The 12,875-nt window shown below is 49.2% G+C and overlaps 1 protein-coding gene across 5 annotated transcripts in view; it reads left to right on the forward strand.

Moving 5' to 3' along the window:
- TMTC4 (transmembrane O-mannosyltransferase targeting cadherins 4) overlaps positions 1-12,875 on the forward strand; it is a 132,176-nt gene that overhangs the window by 67,669 nt on the left and 51,632 nt on the right. For 3 of the 5 annotated variants that reach the window (XM_027590292.2, XM_027590295.2, XM_027590296.2), the window contains exons 1-2: positions 3,390-3,516; positions 8,765-8,980. In XM_027590292.2, coding sequence (XP_027446093.1) covers positions 8,819-8,980 — 162 coding nt within the window. In that variant the 5' untranslated portion in view covers positions 3,390-3,516; positions 8,765-8,818. Of the gene's footprint in view, positions 1-3,255; positions 3,323-3,389; positions 3,517-8,764; positions 8,981-12,875 lie in introns of those variants that run through there. The other 2 variants (XM_027590294.2, XM_027590293.2) reach the window with 2 other exon arrangements.

The raw sequence follows: 12,875 nt of genomic DNA on the forward strand, positions 1-12,875 counted from the left end.
TGATGGTGAGCCCCATCTGGGGGTCAAGGGGTGGGGGGTCAGAGTATGAACCTGCATCTCGTACTTTTTTTTTTAAGATTAATTTTAGAGAGAGTGAGAGTGCAAGTGAGGGGAGGGTCAAAGGAAGAGGGAGGGAGAGAATCCTCAAGCCGACTCCCCAGTGAGTGTGGAGGCCGATGAGGAGCTTGATCCCAGGACCCTGCGATCATGATCTGAGGTGAAATCAAGAGTTGGCTGGTTGGCTGCTTAACTGACTGAGCCACCCAGGCACCCCTGCATCTCATACTTCTTAATAAACCATAAGATTGGGGCACCTGGGCGGCTCAGTCAGTTAAAGGTCTGCCTTCAGCTCAGGTCGTGATCCCAGGGTCTTGGGACGGAGCCCAACATCAGGCTGCTTCCTCAGTGGGGAGCCTGCTTCTCCCTCCCCCTCTGCTGCTCCCCCTGCTTGTGCTCTCTTGCTCTCTCTGTCAAATAAATAAATAAAATCTTCAAAAAAAATAATAAAAGTAAACCGTAAGATTGTAAAAGGCGGAATCAGCACCATATTCACCTTAATATTCAGAGCCTGCCCCTTCCTTGGCATGTGGTAGGATAACATTTTGATCATGGCTGGCTCAGCAATTTATGGAGTAGAATTCCATTGGGTTAAGTCAGGAGATTCCAATTCTAACTCCAGCATCACCAATAACATGCAGTATGACTTTCAGAAATGTACTTTTTTTGGAGAGACATTGTTGAGTACTTGCTCTGTGGGAGGAACAGCAGCTGCAAGGGTACAGTGCTTCGTGGAATTCACAGTCAAAGGACGGAGATAGACTTCACACAATGATCACATGGATAGTTAATTACACTTGTGATAAGAACAATGAGATAAGGACCCATTAATAACAACAGGCGGCAGGGCCTCGGATGGAAGAACGCAGTTTCAGTTGTGTTCTGAGAGACACAAAGTGGAGACCTACAGATTTGAAACAACTCCTCCCAGACAGGAAGAAGTCAGGCAGGCAGGCATATAAAGAGGGACCTAAGGGTGTTTGGGGAGATAATTCAGGGAAGGCTTTTCTAAGAAACTGACATTTGAACAGGGACCTGAAGGATGAATTAGAGTTAGCCAAGTGTCACAAGAAGAGCAGGAGAAAGTGCTGCAGGGTACTTGGGCTGCAGGGAACAGCCCAAGATGGAAAGCAGCATAACACACTCTAGGGCTATAAAAGGCCAATGTGGCTGAGCTCAGGAAACACAGACGACAGGCGCACGAGACCCAAGGGGCCAGGTCATGCAGCATCATTCAGGCATTCTCACAAAATGCCTTTGTTGAGTTTTGCTGAGGGTTTGTATCTGTTTCCAACCAATGCTTGTAATTCAACCATGATTTCACAAAAGGATTGGATCTCAATCTGCTCTTTTCCCAATAAACTTATTGTCACTAAATCTGATATGTGATCTGTTAAACTATTTTTTACCCTGTATAAATAAACCCATTAAACTAAAATCTTTTAGCTTCAGCACTAAGCACAACACATTTTAAAGTTTAATCTGCATTATTAACCCATCACTTTCTAAAGCCTAGAGACAATCAGCAAAACAAATTAAGCCCTGATTCATAGTGTTTGCCGATTTCTATGGTGTAAATACCCTCGCAATGACCAATTGTAATCTGACAATGTGACATCACTGGATGTGGGTTAGGAAGACACATGCACAGCAGCATGACATTTTTATATATGGCAGTGGAAATGGAAAGAAGTGGGCAGACTTGATAGACATTTAGCAAGTACAATCTTGGTGATTTGTTAGATGCCAAGGGTTTGGAAAATACTGTGGCAGTACCATCACTATTACAGGGAGACCTGAGGAGGAGAAAGCAGTGAAAACATGCATTCTATTTGGAACGTCTTCCATCCCAGGTGCTAGTGACACAACCAGGGGGAAGCTGGATAAATGGGTTTGAAGCTCAGATAAATAAGGACTGGACTGTAAATCTGAGATATATTGATTGAAACATTGGCAGTGGATTAAATCATACAGGGAAAGATTGTGGCGTGAAAGGGCTGAGACCTTAAAAATAATGTCCTTTGGAAGTCATCAAACAGCAGATGAACAAAGTAAGGAAACTGGGGAAAACAGGAGAGCAGCAGACCGCTATCACCAAAAGAAGTGTGTCTGAGGAAGAATTTTGCTGAGAGATCAAGTAAAATGAGAAAGGAGAGTGTCTGGATTTAGTGATTATGGTGACTACAGGAGAGGCAATTTCAGCGAATGTGGAAACCAAGAAGACTAGAAAGACTAGAAAGGGAGAGGGGGGCGTGGGGACCGGCAGCTCTTTTTTCAGTTATGCGGAGTAGGAGAGGGGACCGGGTGGCAGCTGGAAGGGTGGGGTGAGGGGCAGAGGAAGGCTTAGGACTGATTAAGTGCTGATGCTTGGGATCCAGTCGAAAGAGAGAGAAGAGACTGATCTCAGACTGGACTCTGTGATACTGGGGGGCGGGGGAGCGGGGAATGGAGAGTGGAATCCGTGCTTTAAGGAAGTTTGTGTTAGGCGAAGGAAAACGGAAAAGGTTTCTCTCTTTTTGCTGAGGCGGCAAAGTGATCTACTGAGATGGGCGTTACTGGCGGGTGGAGTGGCAAGCTGGTGGGAGTAAAGTTTCGGGCAAAGTGGCTACTGGTGAGTGGACGCCTGAATGTCGGATCTGGCCAGGTGAAGTGCCACAGCAGGGTTCGTGCATCAGCAGGAGAATGAAGACCTGAACCGAGGAAGAGGACCCATTAATAACAACAGGCGGCAGGGCCTCGGAGGGAAGAACGCAGTTTCAGTTGTGTTCTGAGAGGCACAAAGTGGAGACCTACAGATTTGAAACAACTCCTCCCAGACAGGAAGAAGTCAGGCAGGCAGAACGTGGAGATAAACAAATTTAAAACAACTCCTCCCCGACAGGAAGAGTCCTGAGGGTTCTCATCCAGCTCCTTTTGCCGCAGGGACGCGGCAGTCCCTCCGCGGAGCGCCGCCGACTGCGCTGGAAGCGCGAGACGACCGGGGGCAGGCTCCTGCGCCCGCGCACGGCAGGAGGCGGGCCCGCCCGCGCAGCCCGCCCCCCGGGACCAGGCTGGGGGCCGCCCCTTCCCGCCGGGCCTCCGCTTCCTGCACTCCCGCAGACGCCGTCTGTCCTTGCGCCTCTTTCGCTGCCGACTAGCGCCCTCTGGCCCGACGTCACCGGCGCGTCCGCCAATGAGCTGAAGAGGAACGGGGTGCGGCGTGAAAGTGACCGCAGGAGCAGCCAATGGCCACGAGGAGAGGGCGGGCGGAGGCGGGAGTGTGAGAGTGAGCGCCCGCGCGCGTGGGGAGCTGCGGGAGGTGCGGGCGGCGCGCGGCGCAGGGCGGGGGGGCGCGGCGCAGGGCGGGGGGGGCGCGGCGCGGGCGGCCCCTCCCGCTGCCCAGCTCCGGGCGGGCGCCGAGAGCGGCGGGAGTTTCCGCGCCCGGGAGGGAGATGCGGCAGCCGCTCGGGCTCCTTGCAGGTAACGCGCGGGGCGGCCCCTGCAGGGCGGAGCGGCCGAGGGTGCCGCGAGGCGAGCGGAGTTGGGCGCGGAGCGGACGCGGGGTCCCCGCTGTCGCCCTGCCCCGAGCCCCGCGGGCCGGCCCGGACCCGGCGGCGGTGCTGCTGGGAGTTGGCTCCAGGACCTGGGCTGCGGCCGGGGCCGGGGTCACGGGGGACGCGAGCCCCGAGCGCCGTGCGCCCGGGTGTAAGCTGCACGCGGGACAATGGGCGCGGCGTGAAGGGTGCGCGCTCCCCCTGCCCGCGCCCGGGCTCCTGCGCCCCTTCCGCCCCGGGCGGTGGTCTCGCTGCCACCCCTGTCTGCTCCAACTGCACGGGCGCTCCGTACCAGGCGCCTGCAGCGCGTCCCCGGAGCGGCCACCTGGCCGCCGCGGGGCCCCGCGCCTGGCCGCCAGCTGGCCGCGGCGCCGGCGATGGCTGGGCACAGCCGGGCCTCTTGGCCGCCTGCCCTGGGTTAAAGGCGGCTCCCCTGCAGCACCGCGAGTGCCAACTCCTCCGCGCTGGCTGCCGAGCGGAGCGGCGAGAGAGCCGCGTGCCACCGGCCGGGGTGCCCGGGGCCACCGAGCTGCCACTTCCCGCGCGGGTTTGGAGTTTAGGGAAGCCGAGCAGGTGGCGCAGCCGCCGCCTCACCTCCTGCGAACTCGGCGGGGCTTCTGGTCTTGTTGATGTTTTGACTGTGGGCTGTGTGTATGTGAGTGAGTGTGTGTGTGTGTGTGTGTGTGTTTCTTCCTTTCCTGTTCCTTTTTTTTTTTTTAACCACACACAAAAGAAGGGAGGAGTTAGAAAAAAAGATCAAGCCAGCGCGCTGTGAATCATCCCACACTGTTATCTCTGGAAGAGCAGATGGATGGGGAGAATTCCTTGAGGAACAGTTACAGTAACGACTGACTGGATCCCCTCTCTGTCCCCTCTCCCGGCAGTCCAGTCCTGACCGTGGCTGGCACAGCCCCGAATGGACGTGGGGTGAAGTGATGCGGGCTGACTTAGATGGGAAAATGGCTACAAGCTAGCAAGCTGGAAACTTTCTGGGACAGTGTAACTGAATGTCGAACCTCACGCAGTCATTCTTGCTGTAGGCAGGCATGGCTCTCGCCTGTTACTGAATTTAAAAGAGGAAAGGCTATCACAAGAGGAAGATGCTTTGAGTAGTATTTTTTTTTCCAGCTCTGCCTGGTGGAGGGCAGTGGAGATGACAGGCTCCCATACCTCTAGGGCCCCAAGAGAGGAGCTGCTAGCTCAAGTCTCCAGATGCTGGGTCAGAAATGATGGTGTTCTTTAATATGATTTCCAGAAGCCCTGTCTCGGCTCAGCCTGGCGGAGGGCAGCTTGTGTTTGGATGGATTGTTACTGATGAGGTAGAAAGGTCGGCCAGAGGCCAGCAGGCCCTTCCATGCATGTGGAGGAATACTCTGTAGTAGGTGGCTACCGCTCCTGTTGCAGAGTGAATCCTTTAGGTTTAGTCTCACCATTCCTGTTTCCCTCAGTCCAAGGCTGCTGGGTCCCCAGGGGTTCACAGCTCCGTGACATGTGTTTTGAGAGGTGGGGTCCTTGTTTAAGGTCTTTTTCACCATTGATGATGGATTAATTTGTTTTAACCCCCTAACAATAGAGGCTTCATATTAGAAGTTTTGTGAAATTGAGACTAAAGAGCCTTTTGCTTTGTTCCAAATTCAGTTCCCTCTAGGGCCAGTTAATTCTGAACAGTGCGAAATGAGCACAGGAGTCAGAGGGGGGTCAAAGCAGCGGCTCTATCACTGGTCAGAGTGGCCGCAGCACCACTTTGGACGGAGCCCGAGGCCTCCATGAGGCTCCCGTCTTTTTACCTCATCCGGTGAATTTACCATCCAGCCACACCCTGGAGCCAAGGCTCCCAAGCGGGACACCTGGAGGAGGAGAATGGGACAGTGCAGCTGGGGACCTGTCAAGAGAAAAACAGAATGTGGGCCTTCCTACTTCATGGCCTGCTAACAGACAGGGGTGGAGGGCTGGGTCCACTGGTCTGTACCACCTCACTCTGGCAGGACTTCTTCTACTTGAGCACCGAGCCTGGGATCATCACAGAACAAAGGCCATTTCCTGTTGGAGGAAGCGAGGTTGGGAGCAGGGTCACTTTGTTACACTCTGCAGCTTATGCAGGACATACAGACACCAGCCAAGCACGCAGTGCCCTGGGCCCATCCAGAGAAGGGCACCTTTTTCTCAGTGATACCAGGACACCGAATAGGCTACTGCTGGCCTGGGTTGGGAAGCCCATCTGCAGGAATAAAGAATCGATGGCCACATCGGTGTTCCCCAGATGGGAGATCAGGGACCAGGCACTGGGAACCAGTTTCTCCAAAATAGTAACAGTAAGGGGAACTGATTGTTTCCATACATTCTCTCCTCTAATCCTTATGACAATCTCCGGAAGTATGCAGTGGTACCCAATTGTGCCAAAGAGGAACTGATCCTCAAGGTCTCAAAGGTAGCAAGTCCAAGTTTGCCTGCCTCCAGAGCCTGTGCTCTTAACCCCGGGGCGACACCCTGAGAACTTTGCATAGATTCCTAACACATTGGAGCTTTTATTGCATTTGCTAATCCACAGTATTTCCTGAACTATCCCAGTGTATACCCTAATCATCATACCTTCAATGAAAAGGGCATTTTTGAGTATTTTCAGGGACAGCAAAGTAGTGAGAACTTTGGTGACTTGGGAGGGAAGCTGCAATGAGGAGACGGGAGAATAAGGTGGAGGGCAAGGAACGGGGCAGACTCTAGGTTCCCTGATGTCCCTGCAATAGAAGAGGGGGAGAACATTCTGAGATTGACTCAACTGTCCTGGCGATTGAGTCTGGGTCTGGCCCACCAGGGTACTGGTGATGTTCGGGTCCACAGTCTTCCTTCTGCATATCTGGGCTGTCGCCTGAGTACCAAAACGATTCACCTGTATTACAAATACTCTGAAATGAAAAGTGGAGCAGGACAGCGAATTTAGGAGCACAGACTATCTCTTGCTTCAGTATTCTTCCTGTATGGGTATTGGAACCTCACAACAGCCTTTTGTGAAATAATATTCAAATATTTGGGCCTAAAGCAGGTAACATCAAGACCAGCTCTGTGACCATTCTCAGCTCACAGCTGATTTATTTTAGGGTGCCTGGGTGAGTGGCTCAGTCGGTTAAACATCTGACTCTGATCTCAGCTCAGGTCTTGATCTCAGGGTCATGAGTTCAAGCCCCGCACTGGAGCTCAATGGAGCCTTACTTAAAACAACAACAACAAAAACTGATGTATTTTCCCCTATATTAATTTTCCAAATCCAAGAACACTTTTATTTCCTCTGTGTTAAGTCGTGGTATCTTTCTAATTGCATGGTCTTCTTGATTTATTTTTCACATTTTTGTTTGTTTTGCTTTGCTTTTTTAGTAGCAGTTTCTTTAGCTGAAATGTAGACATAGTGGTAGGGGCCTGCATGGTGACCTATATAGTATTTGCGGCCGTACTTTGGATATCACCAATGGTCTGTACTTTCAGTGGAAAAGAAAAAAGGCAGCAGACAATAGCTGGACTATTTCCCCCCAGCATTTGCAAGAGTGTGAGTTACATTAAGTGGGAGAAGCTTGAGGGACCAGCAGTGAGGGAGATACAGAGCCCTTCCTCTGTGGATTGTAATCTGGGCAACGTTATCAGAGAATGATGTGTCCCATTGACTGTTGGATCTTTCTCCACATTCACTCAGATAAAAGCCTACAGAAAAGATGTCTGTGACCTCAGATGGCCTGTTTTGCTGACCTATTGATTCCATCGTCTGGGGTGGATCTAAATACATCTGAACTGCCTTCCCAATCAAGGGCTCTGGGATTCTCTTCCACCTTAGCATGAAAGGACTGGGGGCCAGGTGGCCCTTCCTAGTGTAGGCAGTAAACCAAAATGCTAAAGGGGATCTTAAGAAATAGTTCTGGGCCTGTGCTTTTACCCTTCCTGAAGAAAGTGCTTGTAATCATAGTTACCTCCCCTGAACATTCATTAAAGCCAGACAGCAGTTCTAAGCACTTTAGGTGGGTCTTTTGTTTAATGGCAACTACATAAGGTAGAACAGTTATCCCCGTTGTAGAGGCTAGGAAACTGAGGCCAGAGAGGTTAAGTGACTTGTCCAAGGTAATACAGGATTGGAACCTGAACAGTTTGAGCTAAACAGGATTCTGTAAATCCAAAGAAAGCACCTGTTGAGGGAGTAGTGGAAATAGGGCCAGATAAAATGTGATTTGCAGGGTAGTTTGATATTCGGGCAAGTTCCAAGGCAGGAAGCTCTCGGGCAGTTGTCACCACTGGAAAGTTCTTATGCTTTGCTGAGTGGCACAGGAAGTAGACTCCAAAAGGGCAGGTGACATGCCCAAGGCACAGAACTAATAAATGGCAAGGCAGAGAGACAACCCATTCTCACCTTAACATTTTTGCCTGTTTGAAAAATAAGTTAAAAAATAAGTGTATTTTTAACTTGACTCTTTCTTCAACATTGAAGGTTATATCCTTGCCTGGACTAGCTTTTCCTCCTCTCCTTTAGGATTCAGCTCGGCCTTTTCTGGACTTAGGTATTGTCCAAACCAGTGAGTCTATAGTGTTCTCGCCTTCCTCTGTGTATGAACCTCTCAGCTGGCCTTTGATCGTGGGCCCTGCCTCATCATCTGTGTTAAAACCCCTCTCTCTGGATTTGCATCTAACTGGCATGAGTGTCCGAGTTTTGAGAGAGACTGTAAGCTCTTTCAGAATCAGGACCATGTTTATACACTAGCACTCCCCCCTGCCCCCCCCCCCACACACACAGTGTTTTAAGACCCAACAAGGAATATTTATTGATTTCTCTTGATTGGATGAAGCAACATGCTAACTTTTTTTTTTTAAACTTTGGTGTAAGGACTATAAAAACAACTGGCCTTATGGGGTTGATATATACAGGATTCCCTGAAATCAGTATTTCTCATGATAATCCAGTATCAGAAACCCAAGGGCTTCCGGTTTGGTAGGTTGCAGATGGGCCCAGGCGAATTTACATGTGTCCCAGGTGACTACTGCCCACAGAAAACCGCAACTTAAAAGTTTGTAATGATCACAGCCTATAAACTGACAGCATAGATGGCTGTCTAGTTCTTACTCAAGGTACACATGTCCACTGCAGAAACATTCCTAACAGCATGTTGATGAATATTTGTGTCTTGTCGTTTTTCTTGTAGATTTCTAACCAGCATAATGCTGGAGCGAGAGACTGGCAGCCGGCAGTTTGCAAAATGGCCGAGTTGGACGCTGATTTGGATCGCATCATTCCATCTTCTGTTCTTCCCCCTTTCTGGGCTAAGTTAGTGGTGGGATTTGTTTCCCTCGTGTGTTTCGCACGTAGCTACGATGGAGATTTTGTCTTTGATGATTCTGAAGCTATTATTAACAATAAGGTACTGTATTGTAACTCCTTTTTGGTAAACTTAGGTTAACCATTTACCTGTTTCTCATTAATAATCGAAGTTTGCGTTGAATAATTCTGTGTTAAACTTTGGTTAAGCACTGTTGTGTTTAGATTTCCCACCTCTTAGGTCGCAGCGGGGACCCTCGACTTAGGGTCCCTTTTATTGCTGGAAGCAGGGTCTCCAGCCCCTGCCTGACCTCAGGATGTACCCTCCCCACGTCCCCTGTCCGAGGCCCCATGTACCCTCGCCACATACCCAGTCTACACGTGTATCAGAGAGACTGTTTCTCTCGGATTACAAGGCAAGGAAGGGTATTGCAAGGCATTGCAGACCAAGTCTTTAAGGTTTTATGACAAATTTCCAGAATTCTAGGCCACAGCTGTTCTCCCCGCCCCCCTACCCCGATATGCATTTGCTGCCGTGATGGACGAGTCTGATCACCTGCCAAGAGGTGTGTCCTCAGCAGTATGCAGCCAGCGAGTTGGTGTCTTCTTTGTCCTTTGCTGATAGCATCAGGACAGGCTGCTGGCAGCTGCTGGAGAGTGAGGAGTGTGCTGTCCGTGGAAGCTGCAGTTCCTGCTCATTTCTTGTTTGGAGACTCAAATTTGCTGAGTTTGCAAAATCCCAGCCAGTTTTGCTCACCAGTGGGTGCTATATCGATGCAGGAAAAATGACACTGTCTTTCACTAGCTAGAGATAAGGAAGAAGAAATAGGTGTGGGGGAAGGGAGGAAAAAGATTCAAGTGAGCTAAAAGTAAGTGGGAACAAGAAACTTGGATGTAGGGAGAGCCCAGAGGAGAAAGAACGGGGAGATGGCACAGATTAGAGTCTTTGCGACAACCCAGTTACTCAGCAGATACTTTATGCTATGCGTGTGCCTTAACCAATGAAGAGAACTTGAAGGAATACACTTAATCTCTTTCTCTGCTGCGGCAGATGCAACTATAGCAACTCCTTGCAACACTGTGGTTGAATGCTCTTAAAATTGCTCTTAAAAATGCTCTTAAAAAAAATCCATCGAGTCATGGATTCTCCTAAATGAGAAAAAAAAAAGTCATTTTCATATTGAAAATGTTGAGAAAAATTCACATGTGTTCTGTGGGGCAAGGGCGGGGTGGGAGTGGGGGTGACTTGTGCAGGTATTGAATTTGTAACGTATTATCTGTACTTGATTTTCTCTATTTTGAGGACACAGACTACAGCATCCTTGATGTTTGTTTTTAATCCAGCTTCTTCCCTTGTCATTCCCTCAAGTTCACCCCGAAGTTACGCAGTGTTCGTTTCTTTTTTGAATCATGCTTAAAAGCAAGAGTAGTTAAGTTTGTAGCTCCCAGCAAGTATGTCCCATCGGTGGCTTCATCGCTCCAGAGTTGCTTTTCAAACAAGAATATGAGAATATAACTTAATTTTAAAGCCCATTCTTCATTTCGTTGAAAGCTTCTTGGATCTTCTACTTTGACAAAGTGGAGGATGGATGGCGTTAACGTAGAATGTATGTCGCAGAGCTCTGATGAACAAGGCAGGGGAAGGCACAAGCTCTGTTGTACTTGGGATGCCCTGGTATGCGGTTATAATTCTTCCTTCCGTGTGCGGTAAGGCAGATGAAGCCATTTTGTGGCTCTGCTGCACATTGTCTTGGCAGTGTTTTCTAGAGCATCACACTGTGCCCCTTTGTTAACTTGCTAGCCCTCCTTTTTTCCTTTCCTGTCTAATGAAAGGCTCTGCTCTGTTCGTTGGCACGGTGCCCACAGTAATGTGAAACAGGCTGTTCCTGGGTTTTATTGGTGTTAAAGACTGTTTTCCAGATGCTTCCTTGTAGTGTTGAGTTGCCTTTTTTCATTGAGATGATTTCTTTGAGACAGTGGAGTTAGTGGGAATTTCAGGCACACGTCTTTTCCATAAATCATTATGAGGAAAAAATTGACCTTTCTTCCTGTAGTGCACCCTGCTGCGTGTAGGCTACACCTACTCAAATATTTAGAGCTTCGTTGGTGTTCATTTTCTGCTCAAATGGAGGGAAAGAGCCTCTGCCCAGCTCCTTCACAAGTGAAGAGGTACTTCTGGGACAATGCAAAAGAAAAGGGACTTCCAGTTTTGTAACTGAGCCAACCAAATTAGTGGGTGGTTTCCGAGACCTTCATGAAGTCTCGAACTCTTAAAAGAGGGGTCAGTATGCTCAAGGGCTCTGAAGCTGATACACAATGGAAGGGAAATTCACCCTCAAAGTGGGTATCAGGTGACCAGCTTTGCCTCTATCACCCATCCTCAAGCCTTGCCCTTTGAGTCAGTAAGCACTGAAGTAGTGATACTTCCTGAGCTCCCCCCGTGTGCTGTAGACCCTGGTTGCTCTTCTGGGCTGGCCATATTGGATGCATTTTTGCTTGAGGCTTTCCCCACCTTGGTTGTTAGAAGCCAGGTTGGATGCAGACTCCACCTGTTGGAGTCAGGAGCTAGTCACCCAAAAAGGGCAGGATCTGGAGGCAGCTGGGCAGCCTCAGCAAGGTTTCTAGTGGTGTGATGTGTCGGTGTGCTTCTGGCTATGGCACCCCAAACCTGGGAGCCCACCTGGGAGTCCGTGAGCCTTGCCATCTTCTTTAAAGCATTCCTTTTTTGCTTATGTTAATCAGAGTTGATTCTGGTTCCTGCTACGAAGAGTCTTGACGGATATGCTGTGCGGTGCATAGCCTGTCATAATTGCTAGTCTCTAAAATGTTCCTGTTTAGTTATGCTTTAAAGATAAAATTAACATTCACTTTTGTTGCTTACTCTATAGTGCCTTGTCTGCCTCTTCTTGTTAGACACAGTTTAAGCAATTTAGTTTTACATTTTTTTTTAAGATTTTATTTATTTACTTATTTATTTGAGAGAGAGGGAGAGAGCACGAGTGGGGAGAGGAGCAGAGGGAGAGGAACAAGCAGACTCCACTCTGAGCACAGAGCCCGACATGGGGCTCGATCTCACGACCCGGCAATCATGACAGCCAAAATCAAGAGTCAGACACTTAGCCAACTAGCCATCCAGGCACGCCTAGTTTTACGTTTAAATGTTTTTTAAAAAGATGCATTTTTAAGCATCTGTAGTATAGGACCAAATTAAATTACCTTAATAGTAAGATAGGTATCATTTTTTAATATTTAGTGATTTTTATCTTTAAAAATTACGGGGGGTGGGCACCTGGGTGGCTCAGTCAGTTTGGGCATCTGCCTTTAACTCGGGTCATGATCTCAGGGTCCTGGGATCGAGCCCCGCATCAGGCTCCCTGCTCGGTGGAGAGCCTGTTTCTCCCCCTGCTTGTGTGCTTGCTTTCTGTCTCTCAAATAAAGAAATAAAATCTTAACCAAAAAAATAAATATGTTTAAAAAATAAAAATTATGTGAAAGTTGTTTTTTCTTTAACTTTTCTGTTTAGCTCATGATCAAAAATAAACAATATATGCTTGTCTACTCATGTTGTAACTGGGATATTTTAGGGAAATTATCTTATGAATATGAAAGAGCTATGTGATCCATTAGTTCATTCAACGTAGATTAAGCACTTTCTGTATACTCCCCACCTACACGATGTGGCCCGGGCCTCCTTGACCCTCAGTCCCGTGGGGCAGATAGATGGCAGTTAGAGATCATAAACCGCCGGTGTGCCAGGCACTGTAAGCACAAGTGTGAGATGCCCGGAGACCCACGGAAAGGGAATTGCATCAGCTAAGGAAGGTCACAGCTGGCTGGCTGAGATGTGAGCGGCGGGAGGAACTGGGCTGTGAAGAGCTGAGGGGGAACCCGTGGACGCCTGTGCGTGCCAAGCCTTTGGGATAGGTGGCAGCAGGTGCTGAGTGGGGTTAGGACAAAGGTCAGAGTCTGAGGGAGATGAGCAGGCAAGAGCTCAGCAG

Source organism: Zalophus californianus, chromosome 3 (genome assembly GCF_009762305.2).
Source record: "Zalophus californianus isolate mZalCal1 chromosome 3, mZalCal1.pri.v2, whole genome shotgun sequence".
Classification (NCBI taxonomy): domain Eukaryota; kingdom Metazoa; phylum Chordata; class Mammalia; order Carnivora; family Otariidae; genus Zalophus; species Zalophus californianus.